Raw genomic sequence first — 20,592 nt, forward strand, 5'->3', positions numbered from 1 at the left:
CTACAATTCCCAGCAGGCAAGGGGAATGGGTGTAGTTTTCTGAAGCGCGCCGGTAACCAGCTGCAGGCACTTTGAATTAGGAGGATGTGCTCTTAACGGCCGCCCGCCCATGCTCAGGTGCTGATGATTGATGTTGGAGAGCACGGACGACGGCAGTAGCAGCAGCGGAGCAGCGAAGTGAGAGGCGGAGGCGGACAATTCGAGGCAGCTGAAGGACTAACGCTGACCATGCGTGGCGGGATTCGCATCTCCCGAACCACGGCGGTGAACGCTGGCTAATGTGTGATCTGCTCTCTTCCGTCAGGTCCTGGGCAGCCGCAGGAGGCGCCCAGACACTCAGTTAAGTGTTTGTGTGTTCTGTGTGCTCCTAGGCTGCGGCGGTGACATGTATTGAGCAACGCTTCAACTCGATGTCTGGACGTTATGAGGAAACGTCTGGACAATTAGTTAAGTGTGCTTTCTTGAAGTGTGCCCTCTTAATAGTATATTTTGTGCTACTTGCTACTATGAACCATATGTAGGGATGCTACGGTTTGAACTATGTCATGGATATGATTGCTAACCAGAAACGACCAAAAGAATGCTAAGTCTGCATTCCTCAGTCACATTGTTTTCTCCACAAGGGGAAAGCGTTGTTCTATGTACAGGGGTTTGTGTCAACCCATAACTGGGGCATGTTGTTGTCTCAGTGTCATTACTTGCTATATGTTTGATGTAGCTTTAAGTCATGCTTTGTAAGTCATGGTCACTAACATTTGAAAGGTCATGTATACTCCTCCATGTGTTTTTTGAAACTTAGGTTAAATCCTACTAGTTTATGAAGAGAGAGTCAGGTTAGGTTTCCAGGGTGTTACAGTATCAAGTCAGGAATTGTATGTCATTTTGCTGTTTAGGTCTAGTTATCTTCCCTTCCTTACCTTTATTAGTCCATCCCTTTTCCCTAACTCCTTCCCCCATTGGATGCCACGTGGCTACCTGTACTTCAAAAATCCAGGTGCCCGTGCCAACCACAGTGGGAGGGTCGATCCATTCAGCTTCTGTGGATCGGGAGAGGGGATTGACATCCTCCTCCCTTAGTTCTATTGTGACATGTGCTGGACCTTCCGATAGCAATGGAAGGAGGTGTCTGTGCAAAAATTGGAAGTTCCTGTTGCACGTTCATTCCTGCAAATGACGAGGACAACGGCACGTTATCCGCAGCAGTATCGCAGCTGGCCAAGATGGAAGAGGAAGCAAAGGGGGTGAAGAAGGATGGTAGCTGGTTTTCATACATCTGGTCATGGATGCCATCATGGCTGTCGGATGGCCTCAAAATCAAGGTTGTGGCAGGATGCATGATACCGAGAATGGCCTCAATGATGGGGATAAAGTTATGGTGTCACAGGTTTCCCCCTTTCTCACCTGTCTGTTGCCTGATGTCCTCTTTAGGCGGAGTCTTCTTTTGTGTGGTTTGGGACTTAAATAAGCTCGCTCGGCCGTCCTCGGCTTCCAGATTACGTTCAGCTTCGATGTCCAGGATCAAGGAAAACTCCGGGAATATTCAAGAAGGAGTAGGGGGGCACGCGGAAGCGACGCAGGGATTCCGGGATGATTGGATAAGAAGGAAGAAGTCGGGAGAAGGGAATCCAGGGGCCAGGGAATAGCAAGTAGCACAAGAGAAGGTACGGAGCACACGTCCGATCACAGCTAGTAGCAGCGTTGAGACGCGCAGGGCCGCGGGGGTGTGGTTTCTTTATAGAGGACGCTGCGTAGGACGTGAAGACTGGTGAGCAGCGCTCTGAGCTAGCCGCCATGTTGGTAGTATTATGGAGTGTAAGGCCCGACGTGTCAGGGACCAGGAGGACCAGAAGGGGCGAGTTTGATGGTTCATGACATATGGATGGCAAGGTCAAAGCATACTGCTGAGGAAATGATAGGAATGCACGTGCTAGTGCCCGCTGAAGATGACAAACACGCAGATATAATCATCAAAGAACGCGGGAGACTGCGGCAACAGATATTGGAAGCAGACTTGTACCTGCCTTCAATAAAAGTTGAGAATCCACCAAACCTGAAAAAAGCCATGTTGGAAAATGGGTTTATTGCAAGCCCGGTGGTGCGTATACATGTACTGCTCCTTTGAAGACCACGTGGACCGATACGGACACCTGGCAGAAATAACGCAGGTATGGCGAGTAAGAGGAGATAAAAGAGTGGATAATTTTGTGACCAGAAGGGGGGCTGAAGAGGGAAAATGGGACGATCCCTTCCCCCGATTTACGTCCAGACCATGGCCTATGACATCACCGCCTAAGCACCCGCCGCGGGATGAGTTAATCCCCTTGACCGCTGCCCCAGACATCAAGCTCCACCGTGACAGCGCCCCGCATACTCAGGCCATCTGCGCGCCATCCAAACCATGTGATGGGACCTCTGGTGGAGCTGAGGCCGACCATATGGACCAACTCGATTAGATATCACCCACAAATATCACCATTGTTAGAGATGACATGACGACATAGCCAACGGACAAGAACACACGTGCCACCAAGCACATGGATCAGACACCAACCCACACGAAGAACATACTCAGTGCTATGACGTAGAGGAACACTCACACATGCATTGTTGTTATTTTTCACATAGGCTAACTACAGCACCGCAGAAACGCAAGACGCCAGAAGAGCTTGTGTATATGCTTGCAGATGCTTCCTTGCTACTAAAACCATGAAGAGGTCACCCTGTAGATGGACTCATGTATTAGGACCCATATCGCCCCTCGTGACCCCCGTGTTATGGACTGTATGCCACCACCCATAGACTAGGCCAAGGTAGGCCGCAAACAAGAGTCCCCAGGCCTGGAGCAGCTCAGATGGAGCTGCAAGGTGCTCATTATGCAGAACAAACCCTAACGAGAGCCTCACAGTCAAGGCCACGAAGTTCTACATGCCGCGCTCCCCGCGCCAAGGTTACACCTGCCACTGTTAAACACTCCTCGGAGCCGAAATACAAATCAAATACCCGTAATTCTGCTTCAGCCATGGTCTCCCAACATGTGACGTGGCGACCTGATACGATGCCAAGCTCCAAGAACCAGAGAAGCTCTGGGGTCTCACGTCTGGGACCCAGACTGCAACAACAAAGTTACCATTTGGACACCGGCAGCGATGGGAAAGGGACCCTCAACAGCCAGTAGTAAGACCCATCCATTGTCCGACACTCACACATAGTCATACATTGTTGCCAACAACAGGTACACTGCGAGCTGGGAACAGCAATGGTCCCAGGCTTGGGCTCGCGGATGAACCAATCAGAATATGAGGGGCTAACCACTGACACTATAGTTCAGCCAGTCACTGACTTTCCCCATGTAACTATTTTCATGTAGCAATTGTTAGGGAAGATCCAAGCATACCACCTGACCCATTCTCTTCCAATAATATTTCCTCCTATACAGGTCTATACTGACCCTACCACTCGGGGAGCCAACCCGAGATAGCGTTAGGATTAGGGGCTAGTTTTCCCAGGTGATGTTTTTGCGTCATCCGGTTAGAAAAAGGGCCTGCGAGCCCATAACCGCTGGCATGTTCCTTGGTTACCCATGCTCAGAGAATCTGTCCCTGTCTGTTTTGTGCAATAAACAGCATTAACTCTTTGTCTTGTGTGTGCCTCATACTCCTTTGTGATGCGGGAGGTGTTGGGCCTCTCCAACCCCAGAGGTCCGCAAACCCCCAGGAAATAACCCCGACAGCTGGAGGGGTTACATAGTATCCCCTGTGTCTAACTACTCATCTAGCAGCCAAATGCTACCCTTTCCTATTCAAAAGGCTGGTGGCAGTGGTTTTACAACAAACTACCATGATTTTTCCCAACCACGAACACCGGTCGCTAAAAATCACAGAAGCCATGTTTTTCAAGATGGCGCCTCAAGCCCCTTGGTTTACAAAGGTCCCGGTCTTTTTGGAAAGGTCCTTCTAGTGTTTGTCTCTGTGCGCCAAACCAGGTTTGGTCCCTTTGTCCGTATGCCTTTGGTGGGCTCCAGGACTGAAGCCTGCCTCTGACGTCTGAGTGTCCGAGGTGGGCGGGAAGTGAGGAGGTGCCCGAAACTCCCTGTGCTTAGTATCCTAGGAAACCGAAATGCACTCTGGCATAATTGGCTGTCTGACTGTCCAGCAAGGACAGCCACCCTGCTGGGTGAGTGACAACTATGCTGGAATGAAAGGAAGAAAACTGTTTAAAAGGTGAGTCTCTGGGACTGCAAAGCAGAGTCGACCACTGAAATGAAAGAACCGAAGGCGAGCTGGAAGAGGACGGCTGCTGCAACTCTGAATTGCCACATTCATCTCGACAGAGAAGCCCCTTCAAGGACGACTTCTTCCTTTGAGTTGGTGGGACCAATCAACTCGTAAGCCACCTGGAAACCATTCTCGAAGCTGGTTAGGATTAAACATGGGGAAGGACACCAACTTGTGTGCTTGAAGAACAGCTACTCGAACTGAAGCGACTCCATTTTGTTTGCATGTTCCGACGATCCCATGCAGTGCAGTAGTCCCCCCGACATCCTCGCTCTTGTCCCCACAACTGAGGTACAGGTACAGGGAGATTTGCAGGAACTGCCAGGAACCAACGACTTCAGCTGCATTTGTTTCTTCATACTAAGGTACAGTGCCAACCCGATTGAGAGAACGTCACTCTCGCAGTGAAAGTTTGTGAAACTTTCCCAACTTGCAGGCCTAATCAGCTTGTGACCCAACAAATGATTCTTTTTCGGCTAAACTACTTCTGAGAACTTTCGCAAAGACTTTACCGTTTGATACCAGAACTGCTCTTTCCTATCCAGAACACTAGCCCATTGACTTTTGGCCTAGACCTATTGACTTGAACTATTCTGGTGAACTAAACTATTTGCACTGTTTAACAAATATATGTGATCTATTCTACTCACCTTGTGCCTTTTACTCACTTCTAAGTAACTGAAATGCCATGTGACCTCCATTTCAGGGGAGCTCAAACTGTCTAAAAATCTTAGAGTTTTGTATTGAAGTATATTGGTTTATAATATTAAGTTGCATCCTTCAAGTGAAATGTTGTCTAAATGATTGTGTAATAAGTGAATAGGTGTTTTACCAAGAAACCTTGAGTATAAATAAGTGTCTACTTGAATCACTGTGATTGAAAGTCCTCTGTGTAACTACTTGTACTGCTCACATTCACTCTTGAGGTAAGACTAGCTGCTCAGCTCGCTACCAAAAACTGTGTGGTACAGACTTATACCAAAGGTTGGTTTGGCTTACACCTCTAGTCCTAATTGTGTGTGGTGGTCCCAGAGGGTACTGCATGCAATTCTGCCTAACACCCCACTCTAGAGTAGAGGAGCACTGGTACTGTTATTTATAAAATGGTTTACCTGTTCCTCTCAGTGACTTTTATAGCAGTCTAGTAGTTTATGTAAATTTTCATATATCGTTGCAAAATGTGAACATAAAAACCCTCCCCAAATCAGATTCTGGACATTGGTAATTCGCTTGCATGTGTCACCCAGCAGAACTCAAGTTGGGATGCTCGCCCAGCAAACCGGCAGAATGTACTTGCACAGGTTCCATGTGATAATGTCCCCGCAAAAATGTCGCCATGCAAAAAATTCGCCGGAAAATTGCCATTTTTTACAGGGCCATTATTACATGGAACTTTCCCCAGCGACATTATGTACGGTGACCATAGGGACATTATTACCTGATACCCTTTGGTACAGTAAATCACATGTGTATTTAAAATATGTCATCATAGGTGCTGGATGGGGATCACCAGGTTGGCTGACCGTAGCTCAGGGGAAGGGCAGCCTCTTAAGTGGTGGGTCTGGCGGGGAAGGACCAGCTGTGCAAGCCTGGGCACTGCGCAGGAATTGAGAGGAGCAGTGAGCTGATCACAAGTCTGTACCATGGCCTGTGTGTAAGAGGGTCATTCACAGCGGCTCAATTGTCTTGCATTTCACAACACACTTGGTGTTTAACTATAGGTAATGCTACTGTTTTTATCAGCATCAGAACGAGGAAAGCCCAGACGGCTTGGTAAGCACAGGAAATCATGTGTCTTCCGCATTACTCATAAATAGCTGATGTGTCTTGATCATTTTTTAGAGGATACTTATATATAAAGGTACATTGATCCACTGAGTTACATCATAACCATCTAACGGCTGGTGTTAGATTCCAAATTGATCCTGAATTTGTGCTTACAGAGAACATTTGTGGAAAAGGAGCACCCTGTAAATGTGCATTTATGTCTCATGTTTCACTCATAAGGTTCTAAAAAATTAACTTTGAACATCTCATGTTTTCCTCTTGATTTCAACAAACCACATATAGCTCTGCATGTCGGCTCCTGGGGTGCACGCTGTGCAATGCTATTAAAATAAACAACTTGTATAGCTCACCCAAAACGTAGGTATCTCGTCGCACTTGCTTCTTACAGTTTCGATCTGCATTAAGTGAGCTGGATTGTGGGAAATGTAGTTGCTATAAGCTTGAATCCTGCAGCAATGCAATGGCAGCCATGGAACGCGCAAAGCTGAATAATTAATGTAACCGTCCTTTTCAAATGTTTAGAAAAGTTGCATGGGCGAGATCCGATTACCCCGAAGTTTACTCCAGGTTTACCCATACGCATGTTAATAGTGCCAGCCATATTGTTGGTCGTGTAGGCTTCGAACAGCCCATGGTGTCGAGTCTTTCTCAAACTGTACAATGTTACAGGCAAAGAAAAGCCAACGTCAAGAATGGGGCTCACCCACTGCCGCTTTCACAAAGCATGTGCTGTCACCTTTGCTTAAGGATAGAAGGCAGGCAAGCGAGCATGTGGAAGGACTGAACACGTCCACCTGAGCTCGCATTGTTTGATGGAACTGTATCAACCCACTCATCCAAGCCCTGCAACATCACTGTACATTGCTGGCAGCAGAAACATCATAATGGCCATTGGCAAGCATGCTGCTCCCTAGAAATCACCAGAAATTGCGCGGTGAAAACCTGAAAAATAGGCCACCATCCACTTTTGCCTATTTTAGTGAGCACAGGAGATCACTGCCAAAAACCACCATTGGGCTACCCACAAAGTAGCCTGAAACCACTTGGAAATAGCAATGCTGATTGAAAAAGAAACAGAGCTGTTTGAAAATCTGTTTGATTGTCAACAATTGCTAAAATCATGGCTCACAAATCACCTAAAAGATCCAACCTCTTTGTTGGTTGTTCCACATCATTTACTGCAAGAATCCACATCAATAAAATGTCAGCAAGAAACATATGTTCTCAGAACAAAATCATATTTTAAAGATACTTGATGGAAAGACAGCTGTCAAAATGGATGTAGTACCGTTACTCGCCTCTGTCAAGTGCTGGCGATTTATAATTCTAACAGGAGAACTGGTGTTTCAGAAGTTGAATATGCCAAAGAAGAGAATTCCATCAAAAAGCCATACAAGAGGAGTGCCACACAGTGATTTCATGTTGAAAAAGACTTGATTTAAAGATATGTTGCTTATTTTAAGTTTATAAATGTTCTTTTTTCACAAGGAACTATGTTACAATTGATCAGAAAGTAACCTGGTGTAGTTACAACTCCAAAAGGCTTGCTTCCCCTGAGAACCTTTAACACCTTGTCATTCCACCAGAAGTAGGATGTCGCATTGACATGCTAATCAAGAGGAGAGGAGATTTTCTCTGCAGCCTGGAGAAAGGAACAATAGATTCCTTGGACGGAATAGTGAATGCTAATTTGGGTGTAACTGGCAAACTGCTGGCAGGAAACATGACCCTCTGAGTCAGCCCAGCTCTAGGAGGCGGACCAGACTGAGATGTGAATTGAAAGCAAATGTATGTTTTATAAAAAATGCTTATAACAAAGTATACCAAACTGACACAAATGTGAAACTTTGAGATTGTGAAGAAGAAAAATTCCCTCAGAATTTAAGACTAAGCTGCACTGTTCTGAGACTAAACCCCGGAATGTATTCATATTGTAGCTACTGTATTTATGCCAAGAACCGGGAAAATTTTAGAAATGTGCCCAGGTGGGGTGTGCTGGCATGTCTAAAAATTGATGCAGAATTAATATTGGGAAACCCTCCAAAAGCGGAAAAAACTTGTCCTTTTTGAACCAAATCTCTTAGGAAGATAAGAATTTAATAGAATTGTACCCCAAGTAATCTGTCATGTAATTATGTATTCTCAACAACTTGTGTATCTGGGAAATATGTTTTTTTTTCTTCGAAAAATAGATTTTCTATGTAAAAGCAAAAAGGGAGGGATTTCGTTTGGACCATAAACAGAGCATCACTCTGACTCATTCTGCCATGCTGATCCTTTCTCCAATCAGGGGATAGGAAATCCTCTAACCTATCGATCCTTAGAGGGTTGGGCATTGTAGAATCAGCCTCCCCACCCACTGTGGAAATACATAAATAGGACTGAGGACAAATAAGACATTTTTCCACTAAACTGATTTCTTGGCGCAGCACCCTGCAGGAAGACTCCAGACCTAGAACCAACTTTAGAACCAAACTCTAGAACCCTGAAGCAGAGGCCTAACCCAAACTGAACTCTTTGCAGCAGGCATTCAGAATCTTTTGCAAACTGATTCTAACCCCTAAACTTCCACGGGGCCTAACTAAACCATTCAACAGCCTGGCTGAGCTGTTTTGTCTTGCTAAGAACCCTGTGCTAGAACCAAGATCCAGACCCAGAAAGCAGTGCTGTTTCCAGAACCCGCCGGATCCAGTTCAAGAGGCCACCCAGACCGCAGTGCTGAGAACAGAACCCAGAGTGCCCGAGACCTGTCCGGTGGCAAGAGTGAAGCCAAACCCTTGACCAGATCTTTGACGAGGCCCACTCCATTCTAATACCTAGGAGTGAGTATCTAGTCTAGAACTGTGCATAGTCATCTCTTAGCTTAAATTAATCCTATTCCAACCATTCCACTTATCCAGAACTGCATGATAGAATCCGGTGTCCATCCTGAATTCTTCTCATTATATTGTTTGCGATAATTGTAGAAATAATCATCTTCACGCTGATATTTTCTGAAGAGGGACAAGTGTTTTGACGGACAGAGATCAGAGCGAAGGCGCCCTGTTCTTGTGGCTGCCCGTTGAGTGTCTTGCTTCTTCATAGCCCCTTAGTCTAAGCCTATCCTTGTTGCTAAATCTTTAAAGCGCGATCTGTCCTTTTTAAAATCTTGACTTTATTTCTGAAAAACTTACCTTCACAAAAACCTCCGTAACTTTTGAACCGCACATCCTAGAACCGAAATTTAACTGTCAAAATGTAACTGTCATTTTGAAGCTAAGATCCTAAGCTTTCCAATGATAGTCTTTCCGTAATCTCGTTTCACGCACACGAAAAAGTTGCCACGAATTGCAATTTAGCTCCATTTCACCACATGTCAAAATAGCGGTTTCTTGTTTTCAACTGCTGAAATTCGTTTTCAATCTGAATTCATGAATCATTGCTAGTGTTGACTTGAACCAATTCAAAGTAACTCTCACTAATCCTGAATCTCCTTTAGTGAATTAAAATCATTTTTGCATATTTTCCCATTCATTGCAATCACATTCAAAAGTATTTTTCACCCATTTTAAAATCATACCTGTTTTCTCTATGCTTGCTGGGGGAACTGGGATTGAACTGCATTATTGATTGTATTCCTGAAACCTGTGTGCCCTCATGTCCACCTCTTCATATTGCATAGTGGGGGGAGTGAGTAATAGGGGAAAGAGTGATCATATTGTTTTTTGATTGAACCCATATCTAGTTTTATTTCTGTGTTGCATTTTTCCAGTCTTGCATTTCCTTGAACCATAAAAGTATTCTCTGCTACCTTATTCTCCCGTTCCTACTCCTAACTGATTAAAGAGATTGCTGCTATTGTAATATTACCCATTGCTGCTCACTGTACATATTCATAAGTGTGCTATTCAGATATTATTCTATTCATAAAAGTGTGATATATATAGTTCAACTCTTCAAATAAACCTTTTAATTTGCAAAACAAACCTACTTCTTGGCTCAGTGAGGTTGGAGAGATTCGAAGAGAGGGGCGTTATATAAGGGTTCATCATCCAGATTTAAAGTACTTTGACTTAAAAATATATAAATAAGGGCTCCCATTGGGCATCCCAGACTAGGCATTGACTTAGTTGGAGTGTTGGATTGAAGTCACTTACATTCCCGAGAAGAGAATCTAACGCTGTTCTTCTATTTTTCATTGTTTTACACTTGCCACACCTCCTGCACTCAGAACGGATATATATATTGTGCTTCTTTTTCATTTCTTTCTTGCAATATTTATTAGTTTGGGCTATTGGGTGGCACTTTCGGCATCCATTAGCCAAACTATTGCAAAAGAGTACACATAGGGAGAGGTGGCATAGGATGAGCGACAAACAGCTTGTTGGTGTCGTTTGGTTATTTGTCCACCCATTGACTGCCCATGGCCATGTTAATCCTTATGGCCATTCCCACCCATTTTCTGCCCTTTCACCCCCAAAACACCTCCTCATGTGAACTCTTTGAATTCGCTTTATCCAATCCTTGCCATCAAACTTTGCACTCAAAGTGCCTGGTATTATTTTACTAAAGCAGTTTTCTGAGAGTTAATGACTTAACTTGAGCTGTAAACCTGTACTAGTGCAATTAAAATGTCTTTAGCAGATTTGCCTTCAGCCACTCGATTTATAAGCACTTAGCATGAACATCACCTACCTCGAGTTGCACAATACACTGGGAAAGAGGCAATCTGGTTTTCACCCTTGGCATGGCACTGAGTCAGCCCTGCTTGACTTTAAAAAAATCAGCTATTAGGTAACATGGACAAGGGAAAATTAGCGCTCCTCCTGCGCCTTGACCTAACTGCAGCGTTCAACCTGGTTGCCCACAAGATCCTAGGGAATCACCTCACAGACTCTGCACACTTCTCCCATGAGGCCACCACCTGGATAACATCCTTCCTCGAGGGCCGAGCCATGAGGGTCATCTCATACCAGGCATCAGCCACTCCGTCCCCTATTGGCTCTGGCGTTCCACAAGACTCATGTACCTTCCCCACTCTTTACAACCTTTTCACCTTACAACTGTTTAATGACCAGGAGGATTTCGGCATACCGTTCACAGATTACACCAATGATATACAAATTCTTCTCCCTCTTACTGGTGACTACGCACATGACCTCACAGCACTACAAAACACATATGCTGCCATCATCCAGGCCTGGATGGCAGCAAATGGCCTTTTGACACGCTCATCTGGTCTCCTCGGGGGCGTCGCTCGAAGATGCAGGAATTATGTCTGCCCTGGCGTTACACGGCTGGATGGAGAGACTTGCATGCGACTTCTCCTTCCCTTTCACTTCCCCGAATGCTTTTGCCTACAAGGTCGAAATAGGATGTTAGCATCGTGAGGAACGGGGTTGAGTTCCCACCTCCCGTAACCTCCTAATGCCCCCTCTCTGCTTCAGCCTCACCTTGGTTTGTTTAGTGGTGGACTCTCCGTCCTGCGATCTCTTGCAGCGGCACAATATGACAGTCTCTCCCTGGATCAAGTTCCTTCACTGATCCTATGGGGGTGTAGCGGAGTCTTGAATTGCTTGGCTCAGCAGGTAAGTCTCTATGCCAATAGATGCTTGGAATAGTTGCTTAAATGTCTTTATTACCTAAGTTTTAACATTGTATGCACCTTTCTTTCAGGCGCAGTCTTGAGCAGTTTTTTAATGAAGATGTGACTCGTCCTTCAACGCCGAGCAGATTCTATGCGGGTGAATATAGCGTTGGCGTGTGGCACTGAATGTCTCTATAATGGTTTCTTCCTGTGACGACTAACCTGTTGTGTTCTTTTCTTTCCTGCAAACAGGTGCAGTGTGGCTCCGGAGCGGCGATCGGAACCACCGCTGTAGAGGAATCCCAAGGGAAGCGCTCTCTGGGTGAGTATCAGCTGTTCTTTCAGTTGCTCTCTTTTCTGCAGGTGCGGCGAACTGAAGAGCAGCTGAAGGAGCAGCTGCTCAGATTGAATCCTTCAGGTAAGGTCGAAAAATCAGTAATTCCTGTTTCTTTCTTCTCTTCTTCTTTTCTCAGGTTCCGATGGATGGAAGTTCCAGAACGGGCGCGGCTGCTGGCGTTCAAGTACTGGAGCTAAGCAGACACGGTGAGCGTTACGCTGCAGGAGTGCAGAATAACGCACAGCGTGTTCTGTTGGTAGGGTGTGGCTTAAATAGCCTTGTAAGTAGTTCCAACAAAATAGTCCCTCCAGCCTCATTCTGCAATCACAGGTAAAGTAGTCCCAAAGCCACACCCAGGATAAGCCAGATGATTCAGCCCCCTTTGACTGGGTTGTATGTAGTCCCATGTAGTGCATTACCAGATGGAAAATTATGAGCCTGGTGCCAACGGCGCCAGGACTGAGTCCAGGAAGTCCTTGGACTACGCTTTGGGGCTTTATAAGCCCTGATGGGTGTCGGTGACTGGGAAAGGCCCGCCAGCTCGAAGTGTTTTGGAGCATGCACCATGACACCTTTGTCTCAATGGAGACAAAACCGAAATCTTACTGGTTGGCCCCAAGGAGACCCTCAAAAAACTAGATGAGAACAATTGCAGTTTCAAAATAGAGAACACTGTAGTTACAGTCTCGACTGCTGTAAAAACTCTCAGAGTCTTCCTGGACTCAACCCTTTCTATGGATAGACAAGTCAGCTATATCTCCTCCTCAGCAGCACTCACAACCAAAATTCTCAATGTTGTAAAACCCTACCGCTCAGCCAAAAATGGTCTCAACATTGCCAGAGCAAATATAGGTGCAAAACTATACTATTGTAATGTCCTCGTAATCAGCACATCCGCCAAAAACATCAACATATTACAAATCACTCAAAACAATGCACTTAGAGCAGCTCTCAGCCTTCCTAGGAGAGAGCACATCTCTCAGGCAAGAAAAGAGGCCCACTGGCTCCCCATCAGAGAGTGCATACTGTTCAAGACACTTACAATAACCCACAGATGCCTATCCCAATCAGCACCCACTTATCTAGTGGAACAAACACACCAAGCCCCAACACTCAGACTTAAACCTGACTTATACTCACACCAGCTCATTATTCCTACCTTTAATAGAACCAAAGCCGGTGGCTCCAGTTTCGAGGTACTAGCACCAAAATCCTGGAACTCACTTCCACTAGATCTCAGAACAGAAACTTCCCTCATAGCTTTCAGAAAGGCACTGAAAACCAAACTATTCAAGTAAACCGCACCGGCTCCGCTGTCTCCCCTGTAACCTTGGAACAAGAGCAGAGTATGTACCTAACCACTGAACCTGTATTTTAACTATGTTAACCTGCTGCCAAGTGAAAATGCTGTAACAGCACCTCGATGCCCGACGGCAGTTTGGGCGCTTTATAAATGGAAATAAATACATAAATAAATCACAAAAGTCCTGTTAAAAACAAGCATTGGTAAAGCTAAAAGTTTTAGCTTGTGTAAAATAGGTATTTGCCAGGTACTGAAATCATAGGTAATCACTACATTTTTCAGCAATTGTGATCTTGTGGGCAGGAAGTTCCTTTATATCAGTGCCTAGCAAGTGCCTTTCCCATACCTACAAAAGCTCGAACTGTTAGATTTTCCAATGATTGTTTTAAGTTGCACGACGCCTTTGGCGTTGTGCAACTGAAAAAAAGAAGAAAAAAAAGATAAAATGGCCACCATGGAATGAGGGGGAAAAGACTTTACGTAGTCCCTTCTCTCTCTCTTTTCATGGCAGCCATTGAAAAACGAATTAAAAAGTAAAAAAAAAAAATATGGTCGCCATGGAGACAAAAGTAAACAAAAAAGATGGCTGCCGGGGAAGGGGGAGAAGGGACTACACATAGTCAACATTGTTAGATAGTAATCAACGTTGTCCCCAAAGAAAGGTGAAAATGAATTCACATGTTGTGCTATTTTGAATGCTCAAATTAAGTGTACTATAGTAAGCACACTATCACAGGATTCATTTATCAGATTGGAATTTAGTTGTCAACCACAGGCAGACTGCTCAGAGCCTCAGCAGTTCACAAAACAATTCCATTGTAAAAAAACGTGCACTCTCTTTGCCTGCAGTGAATTAACTTTGCTGAACAAATTGGGGGACATGACATCTAAAGGAAAGGGGCCCCTTCAAAATGAGGGGGAAAAATCGGTATGGCAATTAAGTTGGGGATGGGGGGGGGCAAACACCCTTGTGCCCCCTAAAATTACGCCCATGTTTGCATGGGTCGGCAACAGGTGTTGTGGGGGCGGGGCGCTATAGTGAGAGAGGCTCCCAAGGTTTCTAAGCCTGCGGTACGTTTCCATTTGCACTTCCATGAAAAAGCCTCTAGTCTTGCCTATTTGCGCCGGCTGCTTCGCTACAAAGATCCATTGAATGAACTTTGGGGTTAGTGAGTTGTGAAAAGAGCCGCCAGGTGGCAGCAGAGGTTAGTGATACCCTTTTCACATAAATACCTGAAGCTGCAGATGGGAAGGCCATTGTTTCGGCCTATTCGAGGTCTCGCTAGGAGAAGGTTCATCTTCAGAGCAGAATATGGGCCGGTAGGTTTTGAGTGAACTTTGCGCGCGCGCGCCTCAGCCATGCGATGTAACTCGTGAACTACTTTGCGCAGAAAGCGTAAGGTTTAAAGCACGATTCGTGGAACTTTTAGCGCGGTGTTCCATGAATGGGGCCCTTGCAGTCTTTCGGAGACGGCACTTGCGACACCGTCGGCGCAAGAGTGACGCACTGTTAACTGCGCTCTCAGATTTATGTAGCAGATAATGACATGCAAATCAATGTGCAATGAACAGGGTGAGGCAGCTGAGATGCAAAAGACCCTTTGCAAGTAAATCACTTTATTATACTGCTAGTTTGTAATATTGTGTGTATGTTTCCCAGATGTAATAGAGTATTACATGGCCTTTTAAGATCTACATCCGTTACATCCTCGGACCCGGTTTGTATGAACCGGAAGCAACTAAAAGAAAACTTTTGACAAATAAAGCCGGCGTTCTTGGTTTTGGCCCACTTTAGTACATCTGTAGGGTTGGTATTCAGTAAAATGGATTGAATATATATGGATGCTTTATTTAGCAGTCCTGCAATGCAGTTAAAGGGCTTAGCGCCCAATAAACGCAGATAGCAGGCACCTCACGCTGTGACCGGTGCATGTGATAGATAGCTCAGTGGGCTAAGCACCTGACCCAAACTCTTGCAAGTCACGCGGTTAATTCCTGGCAGGGCTAAATCAGATGGCCATTCTTCTAAGGGCGGTTACAGTGTTACTGTTTTGCCTGGTGAATCGTTTAGAAACGATGAAATTGCTGACGTGCGCTATAACTTATCAATAGTCACAATTTAATAAACTTCCAGTGAGCATACTTTTTAAATGTGTGCCCATTACTAGCACGATTTACAAAAACATTTCACAATGTCACATCTTGTGGAGATTGCAATGCTAGGAGGGTGCAAGAGTATATTGCTGGGTTTGCATTTGCATGATGTGTCTTTATTATGATAGTGGCCTAGATGTCGCGGTTAGAAAGTGAAGTAGGACATCTATTTCTCATAAGTCTGAGTGGCAGAAACCAAACCATAATTTAAAATCTATAGATGCATGACAAATAGTGTGCACAAAGCTCAGATTGCAGGCGAGTGTAACGCAAACACAAGGCAAATATAGAAATAAGAGCGTAGCAGAAATAGTCCGTTTTTGTATTGGTTTTCTAAAAGAAGCTGCTTTCCTGTTCACTCGTCGACAGGTGGTGGAGAGCATGCGGGGGTGGGGGGGGTCAGGAGCAGGAATCATGTTGGCATGTGATTCAGGTGTTTCTACCTCGTAAAAAGGGTGCATCTCTTCACTTTCTAACATGATAAAGTGGGGGCAGGACTTGATGTTGGGGGCGGGGTGAAGGGAGTTTCAGAAGAGGGGGAGGGGCTATAGGTGGGAGGCGTCACAGGGAGGATGAGGAGCAGAGAGGGTAAGAGAGCGTGGTGTTGCTGGGTCAGAAGTGGGAGATGGAGGCGGCTGGGTCGGCAGGCGGGGGTGTAGCACATGGAATGATTTGAAGACAAGAAGAAAGAATTTAAAGGAATGAGTGTACGCAGACAACCACTTTGCGGTGTGCAAAGGTGGGGGAGGTTCGAGGGAGGCTGAAGAGGATGGAGGTGGCTAAGTTCAGCATCGTGTCAAGGAGAATAAAGCAATTGAGGACTGATTCACGAGGAGTCTGGGACAGCATCCACCCTGCGGAGGACGAGGGTGGAGATGGGAGTCATGGCAGAGTGAAAAGTGAGGTGTTCAGGAGGTTAAGCCTGGCAGACATTGCTGTGGAGGTAATGCATTCTAGTTTATGAGCGTTATCAAAGTAACTCCCAAGTCGTAAGCGTTGGGGATGGGTTCAGGGCATCCAGGGGGAAGGGCAGAGGGGAGGCTGGGTGAAGGATTGAAAGCAGGGAGGTAGATCAGGCCAGTTTTGGAGGAGATAGGAATGTGGAAGAGGAGTCCTACACAGCAGTGTATATCAGAAAGGCAGTCAGTAAAGCTGGACGAACACTCAAGCATTGAAGCAAGGGATGGAGACGGTAATGCGTGCGTCATCTTGAACAATGATGCGAGAAGCCACAGAAGGTGATCATTTTGCAGAGGAATGCTGTGTACATGCGGGGAACACGCACATGCCGTGGAGGGGCCCCTTCTGAGTGTGGAGTAAAGGAGCATCTTGCCACATTTCTGGAAGTGAAGTAGTGGCCTGCCTAGTCAAAGGTAATCCATGGACGGGGAGTGTCCTCAAGCGGAGGCGAGGGAGAGTTGCGAGAAAAGCCGAGTGGCAGACTGGGTTGAATTTTTTCAGAGAGATCATGAAGGACGAGGATATTTAATAGCTGCAGAACCCAGGTTGAAGGGGTCCCCGAGTTTGCATGGTTCCAGGTTGTTGTGATGTTATTGATCACCACATGTATCCAGGTGCGTGTACTATTCATGAACTGCAATGGTTTTGGAATGATTGTGTCAGTATTTAATTCAATATAGTACTTTGGGGCTAATACTCATTTTGATCAAATGGGAGATGAAGCGACAAATATATGAAAAAGGGTAACTTTCCCACATATTTTAGGAAAAGGGGCAGGAATCCAGCGTAACTATAAGCTATGTGATGAAAAGAAATCAACTTAACAATCAATAAGACAAGTTGCTTCAGGAAGGAGTTGTCATCCAGGGCAAATGCTTCCGGGTTCTCTTTCAATGAGGGATCTAGTGGTTGTTTGAGGTGGGAAGATGGCCCAAAGGTGAAACTAAAACTCTTGACGGATCATCAGTAGATAAGTGTCGGGGGGCAAGATCATCTAGTTATTGCTATTGCTTTCATGAATTAATATGTGTATGCTTGCATTGAATACATGTGAATACATGTTAACAATACAAGGTGCCTATTGAAAGGTTTAAATGTACAGCAGGTTATGCCACTACAGCTGTCATATGCCAAGTCTAGAAACAAATGTACATGTCTGAGGAAATGTCAGACAGTCTGATCTATGTGTATGTCTCATTACCATTAAATATGTGTGGGTCAATGGCTATAGGGAATTAATGATGTTCTGTGTGGGTCCCCTTCTGTAACAGGCCCTACCAGTTTTCTCCCTCTGGATATTGTCACTGCACTACCTTTAGGGCCATCAATCTGATATGTGGCTCCATCACACTCCTTAATTTGGCCTATCCCGTTGTACTTTCTCGCTGTGATCACCAATCTCTTATCCTGGTTGATCAGTCAAGACACTCCCTTATGGGTCCTGAATGCATTGACTTGGCATCACCTTATCGGGTCCATGTAATAATGTCCCCACAAAAAATGTCACCTGACTAAAAAGTAGCTGTTAGTTGCAGAGACATTATTCCATGGAACATGCCGGGGACACCCTGCAACCCCATTTTTTTTTTTTTTAAAGTGAGCATGGGCCATCCCCGCAACCCGTCCCCATACATATTGTCAGCATATATAATGTCAAGGCTTTTCCCGGTGACATTTTGTATGGGGACATTACTACCCAATACCCTTACCAGGTCGACCCCCATCCCCCCCATGTGCTCTTTGTATTTGCTGAGCCTTTTTGGCTTGGATCCCATTCTTCATCCAAGTTCGCACGCCATCATTGTCACCCAATCATGCCTTCTCATTTCATAGCCATATGACGTCCTGCCCAGAACCCCTCCCCCACTCTCCTGTCATGTATCTCCTCTCCCTTGACGTCACATGGTTATTACCTTTGCCATTTTGATCATTTTCTTTGCCGTCTCTAAGTCGCCTTGGTGGTTTTGACCGATCTCTGCGATGACGAAGCATGGGTGGTGCCCTCCAACAGAGCGGCCGGGGCACAACTCGAATACCAGAGACATCGCTTATCACTGACGAGGGACAAATCTAGCTGAACGGTGAGTACGCAATGCAATGATGGCAGCGAGCCTCGGAAACTGCGTGTCACGGAGAGGGCAGCCGGGGAAGAAGGACGCACCCACTGGCACTTCTGACAGATAAAGAGTAGGTGGCGAGCACGTCATACACGTCCCAGCCAATCATTGTGTCTGTATGTTTAAGCTCTCTCCCTATTCTCATAATGCATTGTCTTGAACTTATGAAGCTCTAACGACAAACATTCAGAGTCTTTCTGAGTTCATTTAAACATTGTATTGACTATAAAATCTATTACTCCTGCTGAATTTTAATACACAGATTAATGCAGGCCTCTAACAGCTGCTTGCAAGATTATGTGAGAGCAGTGCGAGCCTTACCCTCAACCAACATACTAGGGAAGAGTGGCTCTCTGTGCGACTTGTATAGTTTTTTACTATAGTAAGGGAGAGCGAACAGCTGTGGGGGTCTTGTTCTCCTCTAATAATTTATGTGAGAGGGGCTCCTTGTGCTAGACTTACTCTCGAATAATATAGCCTGCAAGAGTGGTTCCCTGTGTGGGTCTTGATGCACTCTCGCCCAATTCCTAGTATTGCCTCTGAAAGCTGAAATGTCATTCCAGAAATAATACAAACACAAGTCTTCCATTCTTTGATACCTGTCAAAAGAAGACTCTGCCTTTCAGCCAAGGGTTGGACTCCCTGGGACCTGAACTTGTTACCTCTCGTTGCTCAACAAAAAGGCCCCCAAAACATTTTCACGCCCCCGTGGGTCCAATGACGCAGCAGGAGAACAGCCCTATAAACACATGACATTTTACTATGAAATAAGATTTTAAAAAGTTAGTGAGGGCAGCCATAATGATAAAGAGCCTAATTTGCGGAACTTTTAGCACGGTGCTAAGTGGCTTTGGGCTGGCAACAACCAGTGCAAAGTCACTTTGCTCTGCACAAATACACGTTACACCACTCTGTGAATCAGGCTGGTTGTTGGCAGTTCAAAGTCACTTAGCAGCAGTGCAAAGTCTCTCGATGAATCAGGGCGTTTTCCGCTAAATGTTCCACGGGTAAGGCCTAAACTATCAAACATTGAAAGTCTCCTTCCTTATAAGGTACATACATTCTCTCCACACCTGGTTGTAGCTTTTAACATCTTTTCGAGGTCTTATAGTTGGTTTATTCGCTAAAACACACAGTTTATTGTATATAGTGCACCCCTAGATCCAGAGCAGCGGAGCGATTCACAACAGGAGGGAGCCACTAGCGCAGTACCTTTGGTGGAGGGAGAGACGGATCTCGGCATTTGTAAATCATTGTGTCCCATGATATGAGAGGGGCTGAATTAAGGGCTGTGGTAAACCTGCGTGATAACAACGCCTAACTTCACCCCTTTTAGTTCACAGTAAAATGGCGATACATTGCTTAGACTTCTCTACCCAGCCCCTTCCTTCAGAGAACACAATCTGCACAGTTACTTTTCAGGGACATTATAAACACGCTTACAGCCTGATTCATGGAATCTTTACCATGGTGCAAAATGACTGCACTGCCAACAAACCCAGATTCACAGAGCGCTGCAAAGTGTGTTTTTACTTTGCAAATTCCATGAATCAGGCCCTAAATCTTAACCTTGAGATTATCGCGTGTAGACAGACTAGTGAAAGTCTGACCACTGTATCTCTCTCACGGCTGATATAGGTGTTTCCCTAAGGGAATACTGCTGTGGAAAAATCCTAGTACGAAAGAATATACATTAAAAAAAATAATAAATAAAAAAAAAGAATGTGGCTTTAGACACTACAAATAATTACAGAAACAATTAGCGATAGCATATCACACTTTGAAAATTAAGTGTGACTGAAATGTGTTTTTTTATTCCCCTGATAATGTTGTTATTGGCAGGCTTTATATGCTATGTTGTATGATTCTTTACGCTTTGCATTTTCTTATGTTCTTGTTTAGTAAAATGTAAATAAAGAATTAAAAAAAAAATGTGACTGACAATTTATCTACAACCCAAAATTGAAACAATTTTCCCCGACGACAACTAATTTTAAAAGCTAATAATAATGTAGAACTTTATTTTGATATTTAAGTAGAGGCTGTACATTTCTTTAATAATATTCCAATTGACGCCCCTAAATATAAAACTT

General features: G+C 45.0%; 1 protein-coding gene across 1 annotated transcript in view; it reads right to left on the reverse strand.

The window, feature by feature from the left end:
• LOC138515850 (sialic acid synthase-like) overlaps positions 1–18,518 on the reverse strand; it is a 273,833-nt gene extending 255,315 nt beyond the window's left edge. The window contains exon 1 of the mRNA XM_069630594.1: positions 18,296–18,518. Coding sequence (XP_069486695.1) covers positions 18,296–18,427 — 132 coding nt within the window. The 5' untranslated portion in view covers positions 18,428–18,518. The remainder of the gene's footprint in view (positions 1–18,295) is intronic.
• Between the last annotated feature and the right edge of the window lie 2,074 nt (positions 18,519–20,592).

Source organism: Ambystoma mexicanum, chromosome 6q, assembly GCF_040938575.1.
Source record: "Ambystoma mexicanum isolate Mex_15411 chromosome 6q, UKY_AmexF1_1, whole genome shotgun sequence".
NCBI classification, from domain to species: Eukaryota; Metazoa; Chordata; class Amphibia; order Caudata; family Ambystomatidae; genus Ambystoma; species Ambystoma mexicanum.